General features: G+C 40.0%; 1 protein-coding gene across 1 annotated transcript in view; it reads right to left on the minus strand.

Moving 5' to 3' along the window:
* Window positions 1-19183, minus strand: part of LOC126336900 (inhibitor of Bruton tyrosine kinase) — a 113828-nt gene that overhangs the window by 60869 nt on the left and 33776 nt on the right. The window contains exons 3-6 of the mRNA XM_050001026.1: window positions 18003-18224; window positions 12490-12702; window positions 5877-6125; window positions 562-692 (exon numbers count right to left, since the gene is read on the minus strand). Of these exons, the coding sequence (XP_049856983.1) occupies window positions 562-692; window positions 5877-6125; window positions 12490-12702; window positions 18003-18224 (815 nt within the window). The remainder of the gene's footprint in view (window positions 1-561; window positions 693-5876; window positions 6126-12489; window positions 12703-18002; window positions 18225-19183) is intronic.

The raw sequence follows: 19183 nt of genomic DNA on the forward strand, positions 1-19183 counted from the left end.
ACACTTATCAGAAGAAGTAATATCATATACTATCAAATATTCAATAGTGTTCTGCCTGTAACTAGTGGTGAGCTTGGCATGGGGAGAGAGGGAGGGAGGGACTAAAGTTTCGTTTTATAAACAAGTATATGCAGCACACAACACAGCAAAAGTAATTTTTTGTGAAGCGCTTTAATAGTCAGACAACTTTCATCCTTAAATGGAACAGGTTGCTCTGAAAAATGGAAGAAAGAATAAGACATCAAGGTAGATGGCACACTTTTCATAATCCATTAGGATGAAGCTGAAGGACTCAAGGGTAGGAGTCAACAGGCTTCAGAAGGTATAAAAGCAATAAAGAAACAAATTACAAATGACAAATGACAAGTTTTGGTGCACAAGAGAGTGGCGAGTGATGTATGGATTTAATAAGAAGGAAAATTTTGTAAAGTTTTTAACAAGACCGAGGCAGCTGTTTCAGAAGAATATAATCATTCTATTATATGTGACATGTCTTAACAGGACCATAATTAGTTATTGAAATTTCAGTTGCTAAATTAAAACTGTATTAGAAATAAATACCTAGAGGCAATTTTACGGCACTGGTACTCGTGGAGAACATAAACATCTCCTTTCTTTGTAGCCACAACTGTAGCGCCATCACTTGCTGCCACCAGGATTATTTCACATTCTTTGTGATTCATTGCAGACACCTGAACAAATAAAGATGAAAACATATAAAGTTTCTTACCACATTTAATTCTGATGTGTAAGACAACAGAAGATACACTGCCAATTATGAAACCTCACAAAACCCAGAAATAATGAATTGATAATAAATTTAATTATGCAAGTTACTCTTAAAACAAATAACACTTATGGGCAATTTAATTAGGAAGAGGTAACTGTTGGTGAAACAGCCACGTGAAACAAAAAAGTTGTGTGTTATCAGGTTACTAGGCAATTCTCAGACATTGTACTAGCCTCTAGAATAGCAGCTGACTGCATAATGGAGAAGGCATATGACATCAGAGCATTTTCTCACTGTCAGCTCATGAGTGGGTGACACTTTGAAAACATCTCCAAAGTTGTGCAGCAGGCACTGTTAGTTGCATGTGCCGCCCCCACTTTGCACAGAACCCTGGGGCATCCAGTTTTTTTGGGAGAAAGTATGGGCGAGAGTAGTGTTCACCTGCACTTTAAATGTGCTTTCTGTCATAAATCCACGAATATTAAGGGATACCCGACCCCAAAAGCCCCAAGCAAACAGTGTGCGGAGATGCCTGTCCTCCAACAGGTATTGTATGCTCTCTCCAGATCAAAAAATATAGCTACCATTTGGCGTTTCCTGAGAAAATTGTTCATGATAGAAGCAGAGACAGCAACGAGATGGTCAACTGCAAAACAATGCTTTCGAAAACCGCATTGGGCAGGTGTTAAAAGGTTTCTGGACTCCAGACACCAGGCTAAACGGCAGTTCACCATATGCTCCAAAACCTTACATACACTACCTGTGAGAGATATGGGGCGACAGCTAGAGAGTAGATGTTTGTCCTTTCCAGGTTTCGGAACAGGAACGACGACAGCTTCCCACCATCTTCTGGGAAAGGTACTATCAGTCCAAATTCGAAGGCGAAAGAGTTAACGCAGACTATGGTATGATAAATGCAGCAACATTTGAATGTGGGCGCCATCCAGTCCTGGGGTAGAAGAGCAAGAAGAAGAGAGTGCGTGTTGGAAATCTTGCATAGAGGAAACAGTATTATAGATTTCGCTGTTTTGAGAGGAGAAAGCAAAAGGTCGCACTTCCGCTGCACGTTTCTTTGGGAGAAAGGCCTGCAGGTAATCTGAAGAGCTCAAAATCTCAGCAAAGTGTTGACCCAATGAGTTAGAAATTGCGAGGGGGTCCACTAAGGTATCATGTGCAACAGTGAGCCCAGAGATCAGGGAGAAACTAGACGTGCCAGATAATCGTCAAATCTGACTCCAAACTATTGAGGATGGAGTGAAGGTGTTAAAGGAGCTGGTAAAGAAGTCCCAGCTTGCCTTCTTGCTATCGTGGATGATGCCACAGCATCGCGCATGTAACTGCTTATGGCGGATACAGTTGGTCAAAGTAGGATGGTGGCGGAAAATGTGAAGAGCATGTCTCTGTTCACGTATTGCATCATGCCACGCCTTGTTCCGCCTGGGCAAATCTGATGTGTGAGGTATGGAATGTTCTGCGGCTGTATGAATAATTTCTGTAACACGAGTGACCTGATCGTTGATGCTAGGAAAGTGACGGTCATCAAATGTCGCTACAGAGGAGAAAAATGTCCAACTGGCTTGGGAAAACTTCCAGCATGGATGGCAGTTGTGGCTGTAATCGAAGGACACATGGAAAATGGTCACTCGAGTGTGTATCAGCAAGAGCGAACCATTCAAAGTGCCAAGCTAGCTGAACAGTACCGATCGAAAGGTCCAAATGAGAGAAATTTGTCATGGAGGCAGACAAAAATATAGGTTCTCCAGTATTGAAGCAAACAAGATCCGCTTATTGGAATAGGTCAATCAACAGAGAGCCTGGTGGACAAGCAAATAGGAGAGGAGGGGGGAGGGACTTTCCAAGGAGATGAAGGAGCTCAGCTCTTGCCATCAGTGTGGACAATGGAATATATACGGTACAAAGAGAGAAGGTGTATCCAGAAAGGGAAAGACGGTCAGCGACAGCTTGGAAGGAACTGTTTAAGGGGATTGGGTGATAAAGGATAGTGTAATGGAGAAGAATCTTAAGACCCCCGTGTGCCGGAGTGCCATCAATAGAAGCGAGATCAACCTGGACTGGCTGGAAATGAGAGAAAATAAAGCGATTGTGGAGACGCAGCTTTGTTCTCTGAAGACCAAAGACAACCGAGGAGTAGGATCATAAGAGGATGGACAATCATCCTGGTTGGCTCGAATGCCGCAGATATTCCAATGATTAACATTGGGTGGACAGAAAAGGGAAGAATCTTACCACAGTTGCCGACAACTTAACGACTGCTGAGATCTGGTGGCCGACAGTGGGGAACAGCATTCAGCCAAAGGCAGAAGATCCTGATCCATAGATTGTTCGGGGCAGCTCCTGCCACCAGCTATTGGCTGGTTGATAGGCCGCCAGCGGTGCGCGTGGCGACACGGAAGATGGACGAGGGTGGTTACCACCGGGTGGTGCTGTACATAAGACATGCCGTGGTGGAGAAGAGGAGGAACTTTGTTTCATATGAGCCTTCTTGGAAACAGGATGCTGAGATAAGGGAGGAATCGATGAATGTGGAGTCGGAATTAGTAAAAAACTTCGCGAGTATGCCCTTTTTTGGAAGTCCGGGTATCCGATTTTGGGGCTCATGATTTAGCAGGAGCTGACGAAGGGTGAGCCGTAGAGTGAGCAGGTGATAGTGGGAATGTTGAACAGGCAATCTTTGCACTGGCCGATCTGACTGTGGCACTAAAGGTGAGATCACAAGTCTATGTGGCTGCCTCCTTAGTATGCCGAGGAGATGAAAGGACAGTGCTATACCTGCTGGGGGCACAATGGGCTTTCAACTCGCAAATAACTTATGAGCAGCAAATGTAGACACCTTTTCCTTCACTCTAATTTCCTGAATAATTCGTTCACCTTTAAAAATGGTGCAATCTCTAGAGGAAGCAGCATGGTCGCCCATACAGTTGATGCAACGTGAGGATGGAGGTGGACAGTCACCCTAACGGGCATCCCTGCCACATGTAAGCATTTGGCCGCATTGGAACACGACTGGCTGGTATGATTAAGCTGCTGGCACCGATAGCAACGTGAAGGGTTGGGGATGTAAGGGCAAACTGAAATTATCTCATACCTCACTTTAATGTTCAATGGAAGTTGAACTCTGTCAAATGTCAAGAAGAGAGTATGGGTAGGTACCAAGTCCTTGTCAACCCTTTTCATCAGCCGTTACGCACTGGTCAAACAGGTAGTTTTGAATTTCTTTGTTGGACAATCTGTCGAATGAGCGTATATAAACCACCCCATGTGATGAATTTAAAGTGCAGTGCACGTCCAACCGGACAGGGAAGGTGTGTAGCAGTGGAGTTCACAGCAATTTTTGTGCCTGGAGGGCACTGACTAACAACAAAGTGTCATTTTGTAATCGGGAGCAACACTTGCATCAACACCTTTCTGAATAATGAAAGGGTTGACTGTGGAGAAGTTTTGACCTTCGTCAGACCAAGAAACAACTAGGAACTGTGGCACTGATGGAAGAATTGTCTGTGCCTGGGACTCATCTAACTTTCGCTTGTGAGCAGAAGTTGTAGATGTAGAGGAAACCATTGCGAAAGTATCCCCCATATTACCGGCATCTCTGATGGTGCACTCCTTCCTCATGGGGGGCCCTCTCTGAGGGCACTCCCACTTAGATGATTGTTCACACCTCCCAAGAAATGGACGGGCGGATCAATTGTCACATTCGAAAGGTACCTGCTCGGGTAATCACCCCTCCCTAGCCGTGGCCTTTACCAGGGTTATGTACATGGCCTACCTGTCTAGCCATGGCAGCGAATTACGTGTCACCTCATCACCAGCTATGCATGGGAATGCATGGGTTGGCCTTCAGACACACACAGGGAGGAAAGAAAGAGAAAGGGAGGAACAAAGAAAAGGAAAGAAGGGAGGTCTTGAACGCCACAGCGGAGAAGAGGTTAAAGAGAAGAGGCAAGGAAAAGAGAAGGACAAGGACTTTCCAGCATAGAGAGCAAAGAAGAGAAACTATGTCGTACAGTTACAAGTGTCCGTCTCCAGACATAAGCACAAAACATACTCCCAAAGAGGGAGAAGGGGAAAGGAGGAGGGGAACGGGGAAGGATGTGGAAAAGGAAGGTATGCACCCCGGTAAGGAAAGAGAGCCGCACTATCTCGGGGTTCCATGCTCACCATGCACATATCCACGAAAGAGTTGCGGACCCCCTGGGGGAGCCCGAGCAGTCTGTAGAGGTTAACGATGACAACCACTAATGAGTAGCTGTTATCACAGAACTAATTCTCATTATGAGGTAAAGAAGCTGCTGCAGCACACATGTATCATTTCCTCACAGAAACATTGTTGCTGTATGTTCAAAGCATGGAAAAGGTCACAAACTATTGGGTCACAGTGTCTGTTCAGGATGTTTAAATGATACGAAATGAGATCCCCGTTATATCTGGCGTCACTAAGTGAAATCATTTTTTCTCCTTTATTTGACTGGAATTATCAGATAAAAGTCTATATTCAGCCACAATGATCATTTTCAAGTCATCCTACATATACAAAAAAACAATGTTAACTGGTTTTGTTACCACAGTACAGACCAAAATCTGAACAGCTATATGATTATACTTACTACACATACATAAAACTCAGAAATCTGTACATGCTGCTCAAATAACATAAATCTGTACACACATGTACAAGTTGCCCACACTACATTTGAAAAGACAGAGGGGAATATGAGTATCTAAAGGGAGAAGATAAAAATTAAATCACCAATTTACTACAAATGCACATACAGTATTAATTGCTCCAAAAACTCGCACATTATTTACTGGGCAATCTATTGTGGTATTGTGACAGAACTACTTTGGCTGATTTTCAGTTGTACAGTTGCTGTACCTTGTACCACTCTGTTCACAACTTTCACCTGCCCATTGATTTCCTGCCTGCATGAATCTACCTGCAACCTGCCTAGTACACACAAAAATCAGTCATAGAGAAAACCAACTAGTCCTACTGCAACAATCAATAGAAGTATAGTAGTATTTTACCTACCACGAACATTTCACTATCTAAAAGCACACTACTTTTAGGTGTTGCAATTTTCACTTAAGGCAGTGTATCACAGATTACATTAATACAAGTAAGTACCAATCTGGGCTGCAACACAGTGTGTTCTGGACTTTTAACATGGCCCAGCTGACCCGCATGGAGACCACAAGTGAGGAGTCCTTTCTCTCCCCACATCACAGTATGGAAACGTCCCGCACACACACCACGGAGTGGTGCAGATCCTGGCAAGCGACAGTATCGTTGTGGCACTTCTCTGGGAGATAGTAAATGAGGAGGTGGTGGCATGTGTCCCAGCTGATGATAGGCATTCAAGCCACATGTCCAAACCTACAAAGTAAAAATTAAATATTCTATTTATGGCAAATATTTGTAAACAAACTTTTAGGAGTACTACCTAATAAACAACTTTAATTGTACATCTCACGGTTACAGTATAAGCAATATAACAATGTACACTAATCAGGCAGCATGTTATGACCACGGACCTACTATCACACGAACTTGCCCATGCGATAGCAGCATCATCTGGTGAGGAGTGACTGTTAGACACACCCACACGGCAAATAGTATCAGTCAGCGTGATGCCTATGTGTAGAATGCGGAATGTGTGTGATCTATCCGAGTCTGACCGAGAGCAGATTGTGATGGCCCAGAGCCTCAGCATGAGCATTCCAGAAACAGCTCGACTTGCTGGATGTCCAACGAGTGCAGTGGTTAGTGTCTTCAACACATGGCGAAACCAAGGTGAAACCACATCCAGACACCATGGGGTTGGGGGGGGGGGGGGCACCTCTCACTACATATGTCTGACATCATAGGCTGGGCATACTGGTAAAATAGGACAGGTGGCGAACTGTGGCAGAACTAACATCGCAGTTTAATGCTGGGCACAGTACAAGTGTGTCTGATCACAGTGCACCGAATGGGCCTTTGCACCCAACAACCCACGCATATGCCAATGTTGGCACCACAAAATCAGCAACTACAACTGAAAACGGCATATGACCATTGTCACTGAACATTGGTGCAGTGGCAGTGTTGCATGGACTGCTGAATCCCAATACCTGCTTCATCATGCCGATGGCAGAGCATGAACCCGTCCTCTTCCAGCGGAACAGCTCCTCAACACCTCTGTCGTGGGACAGAGACAAGCTGGTGACAGCTCCACTGTGCTCTGGGGCACATTTACTTGAGCATTCACTGGTCCAGTGGAGCTCGTGCATGGCACCATGGCAGCCACGTGATATCCATCACAAGTTGCACACCACATGCACCCTTTTGTGACGATCACGTTTCCCGACAGCAGTGATTTTTCAGCAAGATAATGCATCATGTCACAAGGCCAAGAGTACGATGGAGTGAATTGAGGAACACAGCAGCGAGTTCCAATTTATGTGCTGACCCCCCCCCCCCCACCAGATCTGAAACCGATCAAACACATTGGGATGTGATCGAATGTGATGTCAGAGCTCATCGACTCACTTCCAGGAATTTACGGGAATTAGGTGACTTGTGTGCAAGTGTGGTGGTATCTACCTCAGCAACCTTCCAAGGCCCCACCGCTTCCATGCCACAACCCATCACCACTGTCATCCGTGCCAAAGGTGGACATACCAGCTATTACATAGGTGGTCATAATACTCTGGCTGATCAGTGGATAATGCATAACAAATAAATGTACATTAAAATCTATGATGATGAAACACATATGGAAAATTTTAGGAGATGGCTGAGAGAAAGAACACAACCCCTTTTTGTTTTGTAATCATTCTGCAAATGAGAGGAAAAGTCACGACAACGAATATGCTAACTTAAGAGAAGTCCACTTCCTTTGACCAAAAAACCTACTAAAGTCATCAAATTACAATTGGCAGAGTAAACTGCAACCAAGTCAAATGCAAGGATGCAGTTTTCATAATTGCGTTGGTATGGTTAGTCATAGTTTGAAAACAGAAGCAAATCTGCAACATCCAAAAGTGCAGGGTTTTTTTTTATCGGCTGAAACAGAATTCTTCGTCTTCCAAAGGATACCAACACAAGTAAAATACAGCTACAGCAGCATTATTGAATACAGTAAAATTATTTAGGGAATAATGATGGCAAGTGCTCTGCTGGAAAATAACTGATTGCACTTGCTTTCCCAGACAATGATATTTTCCAATGTTTTTCCAGTGAGTAGATTGCATCCCTGGCATATGATTCTAGGACTGCAAAATAACCATCTATGACTGCCATAACATATTTTGAGTCAAAACATTTTGAATTTCTGTAATTATACGAATGTGTGCAGCTTTGAGCATGTCAATGTGACAAAAAGCAAGGAAGTTTCAGCAGTCTGTACTTCAGATCTCTGCTCTCCCACTGCCACAGCACCTTTGTAAGCAGGTTCAGGTTTTCATTAAAGTTGTTTTTTTCTTATTTTGCATTTCAGGTTTTTTCACCTCTTTATCCCTCCAGTTAGTTTAGAATACTTGCATAACATTTGCAACTTTTCATGCTAACTCAATAACGAGAATCTCTCTTCCATTCAGAGAAACAGTGGCCTTAATCATTCCAACAAATGAATATATTTAACATTTTCTTTATACAATGCCAACAGCATGTACCTATGAATTTTACAGCCATCATATTTGAAGCAATTCAATTGAATTCTTTATAAAATCCTCCAAAAAAAACAAATTTCAAAAATTTCCTTCAATTAGGAAAGTGAAATGCACTCAATGACTCTGATAGGATTTTCATTATCATAAAGAGCAGGGAGCTCATGTCACAGTTCATCAGACTCTCTAATGAACAGTGACAGGAGCCCGAAAAACTGGTGCAGATGTACTAGGGCATGAGTAACAACTCTGAAATACTGCACTGATAATGGCTAGTTACTAGCCAAAATGTGGATCTGCTTTAAGCTAGAACAGAAATGACAACTGACTGCTGCTGTCTACCATTTTGAGCTTCTAATAAATTTGTTTCACTATTACTTATGGGCAGCATTAAATAAACTGGGCATCCATCTAACTAAAGATTGCATCACAGTCATTTCATCATGTAAAGTTTATCATACTTTTCTTCTGATATGCCTGTATCATCAGCTATTTCACACAGCTTACTTCTTTTTAAATCAATTTCTCAATATTTCCTTCTATTGTACGTGGAAGATGGCCACATTTGAATTCAGGTGTCCATTTTCTAACTTTAAAATGAAGAAGCAGATTCTTTATAAACCAACTTTGACTCAATACAGAACAGTTGTGTACATCAACTGTATATTCAGCGCATTTGAGTTGGATTATAACTCCAACAAACACACTGAGGCAGCTGTTTTTAGCTGAAATCTGGTTAAGCAAGAATAATAACAACAATAATAATAATAATAATAAACTAATGTGATTGCAGCTGATTGCTGTGTTCTTATCTTCTCTTAGCCTTATAAACCTTTACTAATTTTGGATGAATTGCTGTTGGTGAGATATGGAAAACTGATTCTATGGTGACACTGCATTCAAGTATCCATTTCAATAATAAAAACTAAATTTCATTGTATTAATGCTATCACAGTGTGATTTTTTTTTTACCCTCAAAATATTATATTATTTTAGTGAGATCTTTATTTAGTTCTCCTACTATACCTCCTCTGAGTTACACTTTATTGTGAGACAACAACAAAATAAAAATTTATGGCACACTGGTGGAAGTCTTACATTCCTGTGTGTATATGCACAAACCAGCTCACTCCAAACAATAAAAAATAGGATATGCGGAAGACTCAATTTTAACATGCAAATTTATGTTATATAAGCACAAAGAGCCTTTTTTGGCCTTAAAGTTGCTCTGGGAATGCTGTATCAGTAATAAAACTTTTTATTTACATACGTTTTCTATAGAAAAGAGTTTCCTAAGTCCACAAAATCAAGAAAACAATTAAGGGGAAAAATAAAGAGTCTACTGTTGCTGTAACATATATATCATACATCTTAATCTACTTTGTTAATCACTGGATGATATCTAAATTCTGTCAGAGACAGCAAAGGTCCTTGAACAGCAGCTAAACAGAATGGACAATGTCTTGAAATGATGATATAAGATAAAAATCATCAAAAGCAAAATAGGGGTAATGGACTGCAGTCGAATAAAAATCACATGATGCTGAGGGAATAGATTAGAAAATGAGACACAAAGTAGTGGATCAGTTTTGCTATTTGGGCAGCAAAATAAGTGATGATGGCCAACATAGAGAGGATATAAAATGTAGACTGGCAATATCAAGAAAAGCATTTCTGAAGAAGAGAAATTTATTAACATCAAATATAGATTTAAATGTTAGGAAGTCTTTTCTGAATGCATTTGTCTTTAGTATACCCACGCATGGAAGTAAAACATGGACGATAAACAAATTAGATAAAAAGAGAAGAGAAACTTTCAAAATGTGGTGCTATAGAAAAATGTTGAAGATGGGTTGATCATATAAGGAAGTACTGAATACAACTGAGGAGACAAGAGATTTGTGGCACTTTCTGAGACATCAAAGGAGCACCAATTTAGTATTGGAGGGAAGTGTGAACAGTAAAACTTGTAGAGAGAAACCAAGAGTCGAATACAGTATGCAGATCCAGCAAGATGTAGGTTGCAGAAGTTATTGAAGCTGAAGAGGCTTGTACAGGATAGAGTAACATGGAGAGCTGCATCAAACCAGACTTCAGACTAAAGACAACAACACTCAAGTCCTGAGAGTATACAAGCAATGGAAAGAGTAAAGGAAACTCTTTCATCACGCAGTGACAGTGGTGAATTGCAGTGCCATACATTAACATGATATGAATGTTTTACCTTTCAGTCAATGTACTCCTTCAGAGCTTACAAAAATCACTCTTCCACACACACTTCAAGTTCACACACACTTCACGTTCGTACTTTTGACAATTACTGTTTTGCAAACTATTAAGTTTTGTCCCTTCACCTCCTACCCCACCCCCTCTCTGACAAAAAAAAATATAAATAAGGAGAATTTTGTTGTTATAGCCAATTTTTATTTTCAGCACTAGAAATGAGCCCTGACATGGTTCCTGCACCATACCGGGTAAAGCTTTCTGCTGGTCTCCCAACACCACATTTTGAAACTTCGTGACAGATTAAAACTGTGTGCTGGACCAAGACCCTTAACATGGGACCTTTGCCTTTCATGGGCAATTTCTTTACCAGCTGAGCTATCCAAGCACGACTCATGATCCAACCTCGCAGCTTTACTTTTGCCAGTACCTCATCCCCTACCTTCCAAACTTCACACAGTTTTAACCTGCCAGGAAATTTAATACCAGCGTACACTCCGCTGCAGAGTGAAAATTTCATTCTGGGAGCGACGACATTTTGTTGAAAACTTAATGCCTCTCTTCCATCCATTTTCCACACATACACCAAAGGAATGAAGATAAGCATATCTTTAGTGACAAAACACAAACTCAAACACAACAAATAAAGGGCAGGAAACTGGCTGTATCCTTTTTTAAAGTAACAATTCCAACATTTGTGTTAATCAATTTGAGGGAAACTGGAAGACCTAAATTTGGCCAGTTGGATGAGGATATGAAATGCTCTTCTCTCAAATATATGTCCCTACACCTTCACAACTGCACCACATTAATGTAGAAAGACTGTATATTAGTAGCACTGAATTCCTTAGCACAGTTTACATGCTGCAAAAAGCAACCAAGACTTTGGTGTTTCCTTTATGATGCAGCCAATTTACATTCTTCTTCTAGTATGAATATTTGAGCACTCTAAGTAGGACTTTTCTTACAGTATCAACATTCTGTCTCTCCAGCCATTTTTCTTCAGCTTTACTTAAGTTCTTTAATGTTGGTTACTATTCCCTCATCACAACGTTTAAACTTACCCATATTTTCACTTCTTTGTCGATCTAACTACTTTCTTCAGCCTACACCCCCCCTCCCCCACCACCACCACCACCACCACCACCACCACCACCACCACCTTCATTCAATAGTAAATTACCACTTTGCATACCTGTTTTTTTCACTCTTTCCTTACCCAGGTTTCTTCTTTATGCCTATTGGTACGTACATCCAGTTTTTTCACACTCAATTCTCCAATTGCTTCCTCTCCTCCTACCAATTTTAACTAATCTCTGTAACTTTACTTCATAAAAATCAGCCATTACTTTTTAAGATCAACTACGGTCTTTACCTTCTGCATTATCTCTCATTATCCTGAGTAATCGTACAAAGACACCTTTCAAACAATATCCTTTTCACAATACCTTTCTCAATCTATTACCATGTACAATAAGCCCTCGTTTTGAGTATGTGATCAAAACTTTGGCCTGCACTGTTGATCTGCAACACTTCCAAAGCACTGATGAATTATTCTTAGAATATGGACTGAGTAAACTGGTCAATGTGTAGAGACATTTCAACATGTTTTTTACTCGCCTTCTTCTGGCGGTGATGACATGTAAAACTTACCAAAACATCACTACAGATTAACTAGTTTATTTGGCTGATATCCCAAGAAGAACTCTTCAGAGGAATTCACCAAGAAAGCCTTCATTCACAACCTATTATTTTCTTATTAAAACAGGTCATCAGAAATTAATTCTCTTCTTAATGTATAATTTAACATGTATACAAAATATATTGCTAACAATCAAATAAAAAGATAAAAAGTGGTGAAAACAAACCGATCCACTTTCCATGAGCAGGACTGTATGGTCTCGTCCTATAGCCACCTGAGTACACATCTCTTTGTCTTTCGACTCGGGAAACTTCAATGGTTTTGGTGAGAGGGAAGCTTGCTCTGTCCCTTGGCCCAGTCGTCCCCCTTGTCCATGCCCACATGAGTACACGCTTCCATCATGACTCAGGAATACAGAATGATATTTATGCATGGCAACCTGCATTTAAAAAAATTAAATGTTGTAATATTTTATTGCGTTTGTGTGTCATTTCTAGCACAAAATGACTCAGGACACATTAAAAATACAAAATATCAGCAAACATTTACATTAATTAAAAATAATACATTTAGGCATGAATGAAACCTATCCCTAAGCCAGAATTACTTTCTACTAAAAGACAGAAAGTTTAGTTAATTAACCTTATGGCTACTTGAAATTCTGAATATGGTAAGTATTTCAGAAACTTGCACTGCTAATAGACAAAATAGGCATTCAGAAGCACACACTTCTCTCTTTCTGAGAACATACTTTAAATTACCTGAAACTAATTAACTTACATAATACCTGACATTATAACTTACATAATACCTGACATTATAACTTACATAATACCTGACATTATAACTTACATAATACCTGACATTATAACTTACATAATACCTGACATTATAACTTACATAATACCTGACATTATAACTTACATAATACCTGACATTATAACTTACATAATACCTGACATTATAACTTACATAATACCTGACATTATAACTTACGTAATACCTGACATTATAACTTACGTAATACCTGACATTATAACTTACGTAATACCTGACATTATAACTTACGTAATACCTGACATTATAACTTACGTAATACCTGACATTATAACTTACGTAATACCTGACATTATAACTTACATAATACCTGACATTATAACTTACATAATACCTGACATTATAACTTACATAATACCTGACATTATAACTTACATAATACCTGACATTATAACTTACATAATACCTGACATTATAAGTTTCGAATGCCTATTTTGCCTCAATGCTTAACAGATTCTGAACTTTAACACTGTACTTCTGTTGCTACATTCTCTCTCTCTCTCTCTCTCTCTCTCTCTCTCTCTCTCTCTCTCTCTCTGAACCGAGAAACGACAGCTAACAAGACCACCAATGCAGGTAAAGTGGAATAGCTATAAACTCATCATTATGTGTCACCACTGCATTATGTGTCACCTACTACCAGTCACCTTTGAACACCACAAGAATCACAAAAGAAACTAATGTAGGAAAACTTTTCAATCACTTGTGTTGCTATGTATCCATACTTGTGAAAGCATACGTTTAAGATGCTCATTCACAGTGCCCTCTGTCCTGTCCAGTCGAGATAAAAAGTTATCACATATAAAGTAGAAGTTTGGGAAGACATAGTCTGGAAAAGTAAGGAACTGACCAAAAAGGAGAAGCCACAAGCTAGAACACAGTTACAGTGTGCAAAAAATATGGAGTCAAGGTATTTAAGAAGATTTAATGTGTCACCACTATAAAATGAAGACCCATAATTTTCTCCATCTGATCTAGGAAAACCTGGGCTTTTGGAGCCTAGATCCTTACAAATTTCCTGCAAAAGTAGTGCAGAGCATATAGCAAGACAATCTGCACAGTCCTCAATGGTGAGTGTTCAACAGAGACAAGAGTATCATCAGCGGTACCCCAGGGAAATGTTATAAGACTTTTTTTGTGGGCAGCAAGCTGCAGTTGTTTGCTGAGGAGTATGGGAAGGTGATACCAGATGACTTAGACAGAATTTATAGTTTGTTTGATGAATGGCAGCTAGCTCCAGATGTAGAAAAATGTAAGTAATGCAGCTGAGGAGGAAAAAACAAAGCCATAATGTTCAAATACAGCATATGTAGTGTGCAGCCTGAGACAGTCACATCAATTAGATATCCAGATATTAACATTGCAAAGCGATATGAGGATTGTGGTAGAGAAGGCAAATAGTCTACTTCAGTTTATTGGGAGAATTTTGGGAAGCCTTGCTTCATCTTTAAAAGGAGAACATATAGCGTGCTAACACGACCTATTCTTGAGTAATGCTTGAGTGTTTGGGATCTGCACGAAGTCAGATTTAATGAAGACATCAAAGCAATTCACAGGCAAGCCCGCCTGTGTATTAATGGAGATGATCTGGGCATTGAAATGGGAATCCCTGGAGGGAAGACAGCATATTTTCACAAAATGCTATTGAGATAATTTAGAGAATCGATACCCAAATCTACAGAATGATTCTACTGCCACCAATGTACATTTCATTTAAGGACTACAAAGACAAGACAAGAAATTGGGGCTCATACAGACAGTCATTTTTTCCCTTATTCTATTTGTGAGTGGAACAGGACCTCTGCCATGCACCATATGGTAGCTTGTGGAATACGTACATAGATGTAGATGTACAGCTCCGACAATCTAGCAGAATCAGTCACCTGAACTACATGGCACAATGTTGTTTAATCAGACTACAACTTAATTGACTGCACTGTTAAATTCTTTGAAAATATAACCCTCAGGCAAATTAACACACCAACTGTGGATTCCAATTGGAAATGTGACAACCAGCCACAGCCTAATGCTGGCTATAAAAGTGACCACAGGATAGCAAACAACTGGGAGTAACACTACCATGGTACTAGTAGGCAACATCATGATTTAACATTAGCAGTTCTCTTATCACAACCAAGCAAGTGTCACTTCATCTTCAGTAAGTCTGAACACATGGTGGAGGTAAGTCGTGACCTGGACATCACACCTCACTTGCATCAAACGCCATTCTGATGATTCTACATTGAAGTATGTCTGGAAACAACCCACATGTATGAATAGTATTATTTGTCATTTTCCAAGACTGACTAGTTCACAGTGGAAGGAAGCCGGGATGTATCTGGTTTACCACAAGGGGTGTATCAGAATATTTCTATTTCAGTAGCCTCCAACTGATAAAAATTCACAATGTAGGTGAATAACAAACTTCATAACATCTACAAGAATTGTTGCCACAATACTGCCAAGTAGCGCAACATGAATTTAAAAAAGAGCAGATTTGATTCAAAATACCAGAAAAAAGTGAACATGGGAAAAAGAAATGATGAAAATTAAATAGTGGTTGAAATTAAAGAAACCTATCATTGGAAGGAAGAATATACACAAAATCATTTACTTACCATATCAACTATTTTATAAAGATATAAACATATCCACGAACTGAGAACAGATTAGAAACACATTAAAATTCCTCAACCAAGAGTGGAGCTGACCACATACAGAATGATAAAATAGACCACACAAAAAGGCTGTAATGCCATTTTAAAACAAATCACCCTTCAAGTCTGGTTCAACAACGAACAATATTAACAATACCCCCTTTAAGCAGTTTCTTCATAACTGGATTTTGGTACACTTTTACCCTGACGTAAGTGTGCTGTCAGTTCAAGACTTTTTCTTTGCATTACATCAATAGAAATTTCTTAGACTGGAATAGTATTCCTACCACACAGTATTCAGTTTGTTAACTATTCAATGACTCAAATATTCCTTTCCCTTCAGGTTTTACAAAGTTTTCTTATAACAAGTTATATATGTAGATGGCCTTAATTGAAGTTCCAACTTCAAAACACTGTGGAAGGAGAACCACAGCTCAGAATTAGATCAATTTTGAACAGCATATTATTCACCCAGGTAGGAACATCATGGATGAAAAAACAATTTAACAAATATTTTACTAACAGATGGCACATTAAGGATCAGAACACGCACACAATCAAATGAGTGGTACATGACTGTCTCCATGAAGGATCAAGCACTGCTGATAAAGACCTTTTACAAGAATGATGACTGTGTGCCAGCAGCAATGCAGAAGTTCTGGACACTCAAGGGTATGAAAAAAGGCACTGGTCCAATGTCTGATATGGGTTTGGAGAAAATGATAAAAAGGTTCTTTTGAAACGTAATGTGGCAGAGGGAGGAAAGCACTTGATCTGACATATGCCAACATGTGGCTACAGCATTGCAGGAGGGGTCAAGCAATGGTATCTAATACCCAGTGCATCGAGATTTGCCCAAACAATGGAAATGCCTACAAGCACGTTGCAGAAAGTCCTACAAAACATCTTGCACTGCTATCCACCCAAAACCACACATGTTCCGGAGTTGCTCCATGCTGACCTGCCAGAAAGACAAACATTCACTCTGGAATTTCTTGCTCACATTGGAGTGGGCGATGAGTGGCCAAGGAACATTCTGTGGACAGGCAAAGCCCATTTTCATCTCCAAGGACAATCAATACCCGGAATTGCTGAATTAGTGCAACAGAAAATCTGCAAGTACATCAACCAGTACCACTTTATTCTGCGAAGGTGACTGTTTGGTGCAGCGTTGATGGCACCGTTTATTGTAGTGCCTTACGAGGATACAAGTCCTACGCGTCCTGTTCCCTGTACCATCACTAGTAAATTCTATGAGTCTTTTGCGCATCAACTTCTTTCCAACCCTTCAACAGCATGGATGTGTGGCAACGATCATTTTCATGCAAGACAGTGTTCCTCTTCATGTTGTACAGCCAATGGTGTGGCTGATGCAGAAGTATTTCAGAAATGCTAGAATTATCACGTCATTTCCCTACAGCCTGGTCGTCCAGATCACCGGATCTTAATCCATATGACTTCTGGCTGTGGTGTTACCTAAAATATGTGACCACTGTTCCAATTACAAACAGAACTGAATTGAAGGCACTGCACAATGCATTCATTCAGAATGTTACCCTGGAGATACTCCAATCTGTTGTGGAATGTGCTGTTTCTCAATTTCAACTTGTGGTAGAAAATGGTGGACACCACATTAAATGTGTGTTGCACCAATCTCACTACAATTAAAAACTGATGTAATTTTGATTTTTGGCCCCATTATAGTTAAAAACCAATGTCATTTTGCTTTATATGTGGTTTTTGGCCTCAGGGCAATAAAAAAACTATTTTTCTGCCTCCAATGTGGTATGCCTTTGCTGTTGTGCATGGGCTTACCTGCCTAACAGTGCCTCAACTGTTGATTGCCACACTTTTGCAGTCATGCACGGTGTAATGTGCAAAAACAGATCATGGTTGTCATACTGTGATTCATGTGTCATTTGTAGCCAGACCATTTATGATAAGACACTTGCAGCAACATCTGTTGGTAAAATAGATTTGTTCCATGGTGTTTCCCCCTGCATCAATAATATTCTTTCAAATTTGATGTCATTCTGGGTGATGGTTCTCTTTCTACAAGATTCTGAAACTGGAACTTTAGCTATGAACAACCTCTGTGTGTGTCATCTCTATTACTACACAACATTTCAAATATTATGCAACATTTTCAACACATCAGCAGTTACCAATAACCAAGTTCAATAAAGTAAGCTTCATATTAACACTTTTTTCTAAATTGGAGACAAATTTTTGAAATAATTCATACCTGTTTAATGCTGATGTCCTGCTTACGGAAAGTTTCAAGGAGCTCTGGCATAGACCTGTTCTGTTGATTTCCTGTACCCAGGGTGTAGTTACTATTGCTTCCCCATACATATACTTCACATGGATTACGAAGACTCAGATCAACGAAGGGAAGGCGATCTTTCAAAGCAATATCCAGTGGCGTCAAGTGTTCGAAGTCCATTGCAGTCACACTTGCTCCCATCTATGTAAACAAAATGTAGCTATAGTTACAGGTTGTGGTAGTAGTAAACATGCTAATACATGGGGCACTAGTGAAATGAACAAACTACAATCGAGATAAGCAGGAAAATACACTCACTAAAAAGAAGTATTATACTAGTACTGTAATACTAGGAAACTTCTCTTGCATTAACATGTATAGCAATTGTTTTTATTGTTGTGCCTTTCTGTGACTCAACATCTCCTTTTCATAATACTGGCATCATTTCAGCCTTGGCTTTGGTATGACAACAGTGTTCCTTTAGTTTCAAGTTTATGCACTGTATACTGCAATACATATTTTGAAGGAATACACACACACACACACACACACACACACACACACACACACACACACACACAGAGAGTCCAATATAAGCATATTACTTGCACACAGAAGCAGCAATAAGTAAACACACAAGCAAACCGAGATGGCCCAGACTAAAAGTTTTGCACTGAGATGCAAACGTATAGGAGATCTTATTTCTGTCTGATAACTTCAGTCAGGCTATGAACAAAAAGCATCTCCTCTTAACTATAAACCCTACTCACATGAACAACATATTTTCTCAGGTATTTTGGCAAAAAATTAAAAGGAACCATAACATTCATTAGCTTCTTCTTTGTGGTAATGTTTTCTGTATGGAAAAAAGTGGTATTCTTTAAAACCTGTCACCACACTCAAATTACTGCCAACAAGTGCTGGGCACAGTACAAGAGAATGTTCTTTTAAGTGTGAACAGTAACATTACCTATAACACTTTTGTTATCCACAGTTTCATGCACTCCTGAAAGATTTTCTGTCAAGTACATTAACACTCTAGCTGCAGGCGGCGACATGTGTGCATTCAGCTCTTTCTGAACAATTCAGTGGGATGGGCTGTTAATGCATTGGATATAATTTCTGGGCTATTTATGTGTCTGAAATCACCATCTTCCCAC

Source organism: Schistocerca gregaria, chromosome 2, assembly GCF_023897955.1.
Source record: "Schistocerca gregaria isolate iqSchGreg1 chromosome 2, iqSchGreg1.2, whole genome shotgun sequence".
In the NCBI taxonomy this organism is placed as follows: Eukaryota; Metazoa; Arthropoda; class Insecta; order Orthoptera; family Acrididae; genus Schistocerca; species Schistocerca gregaria.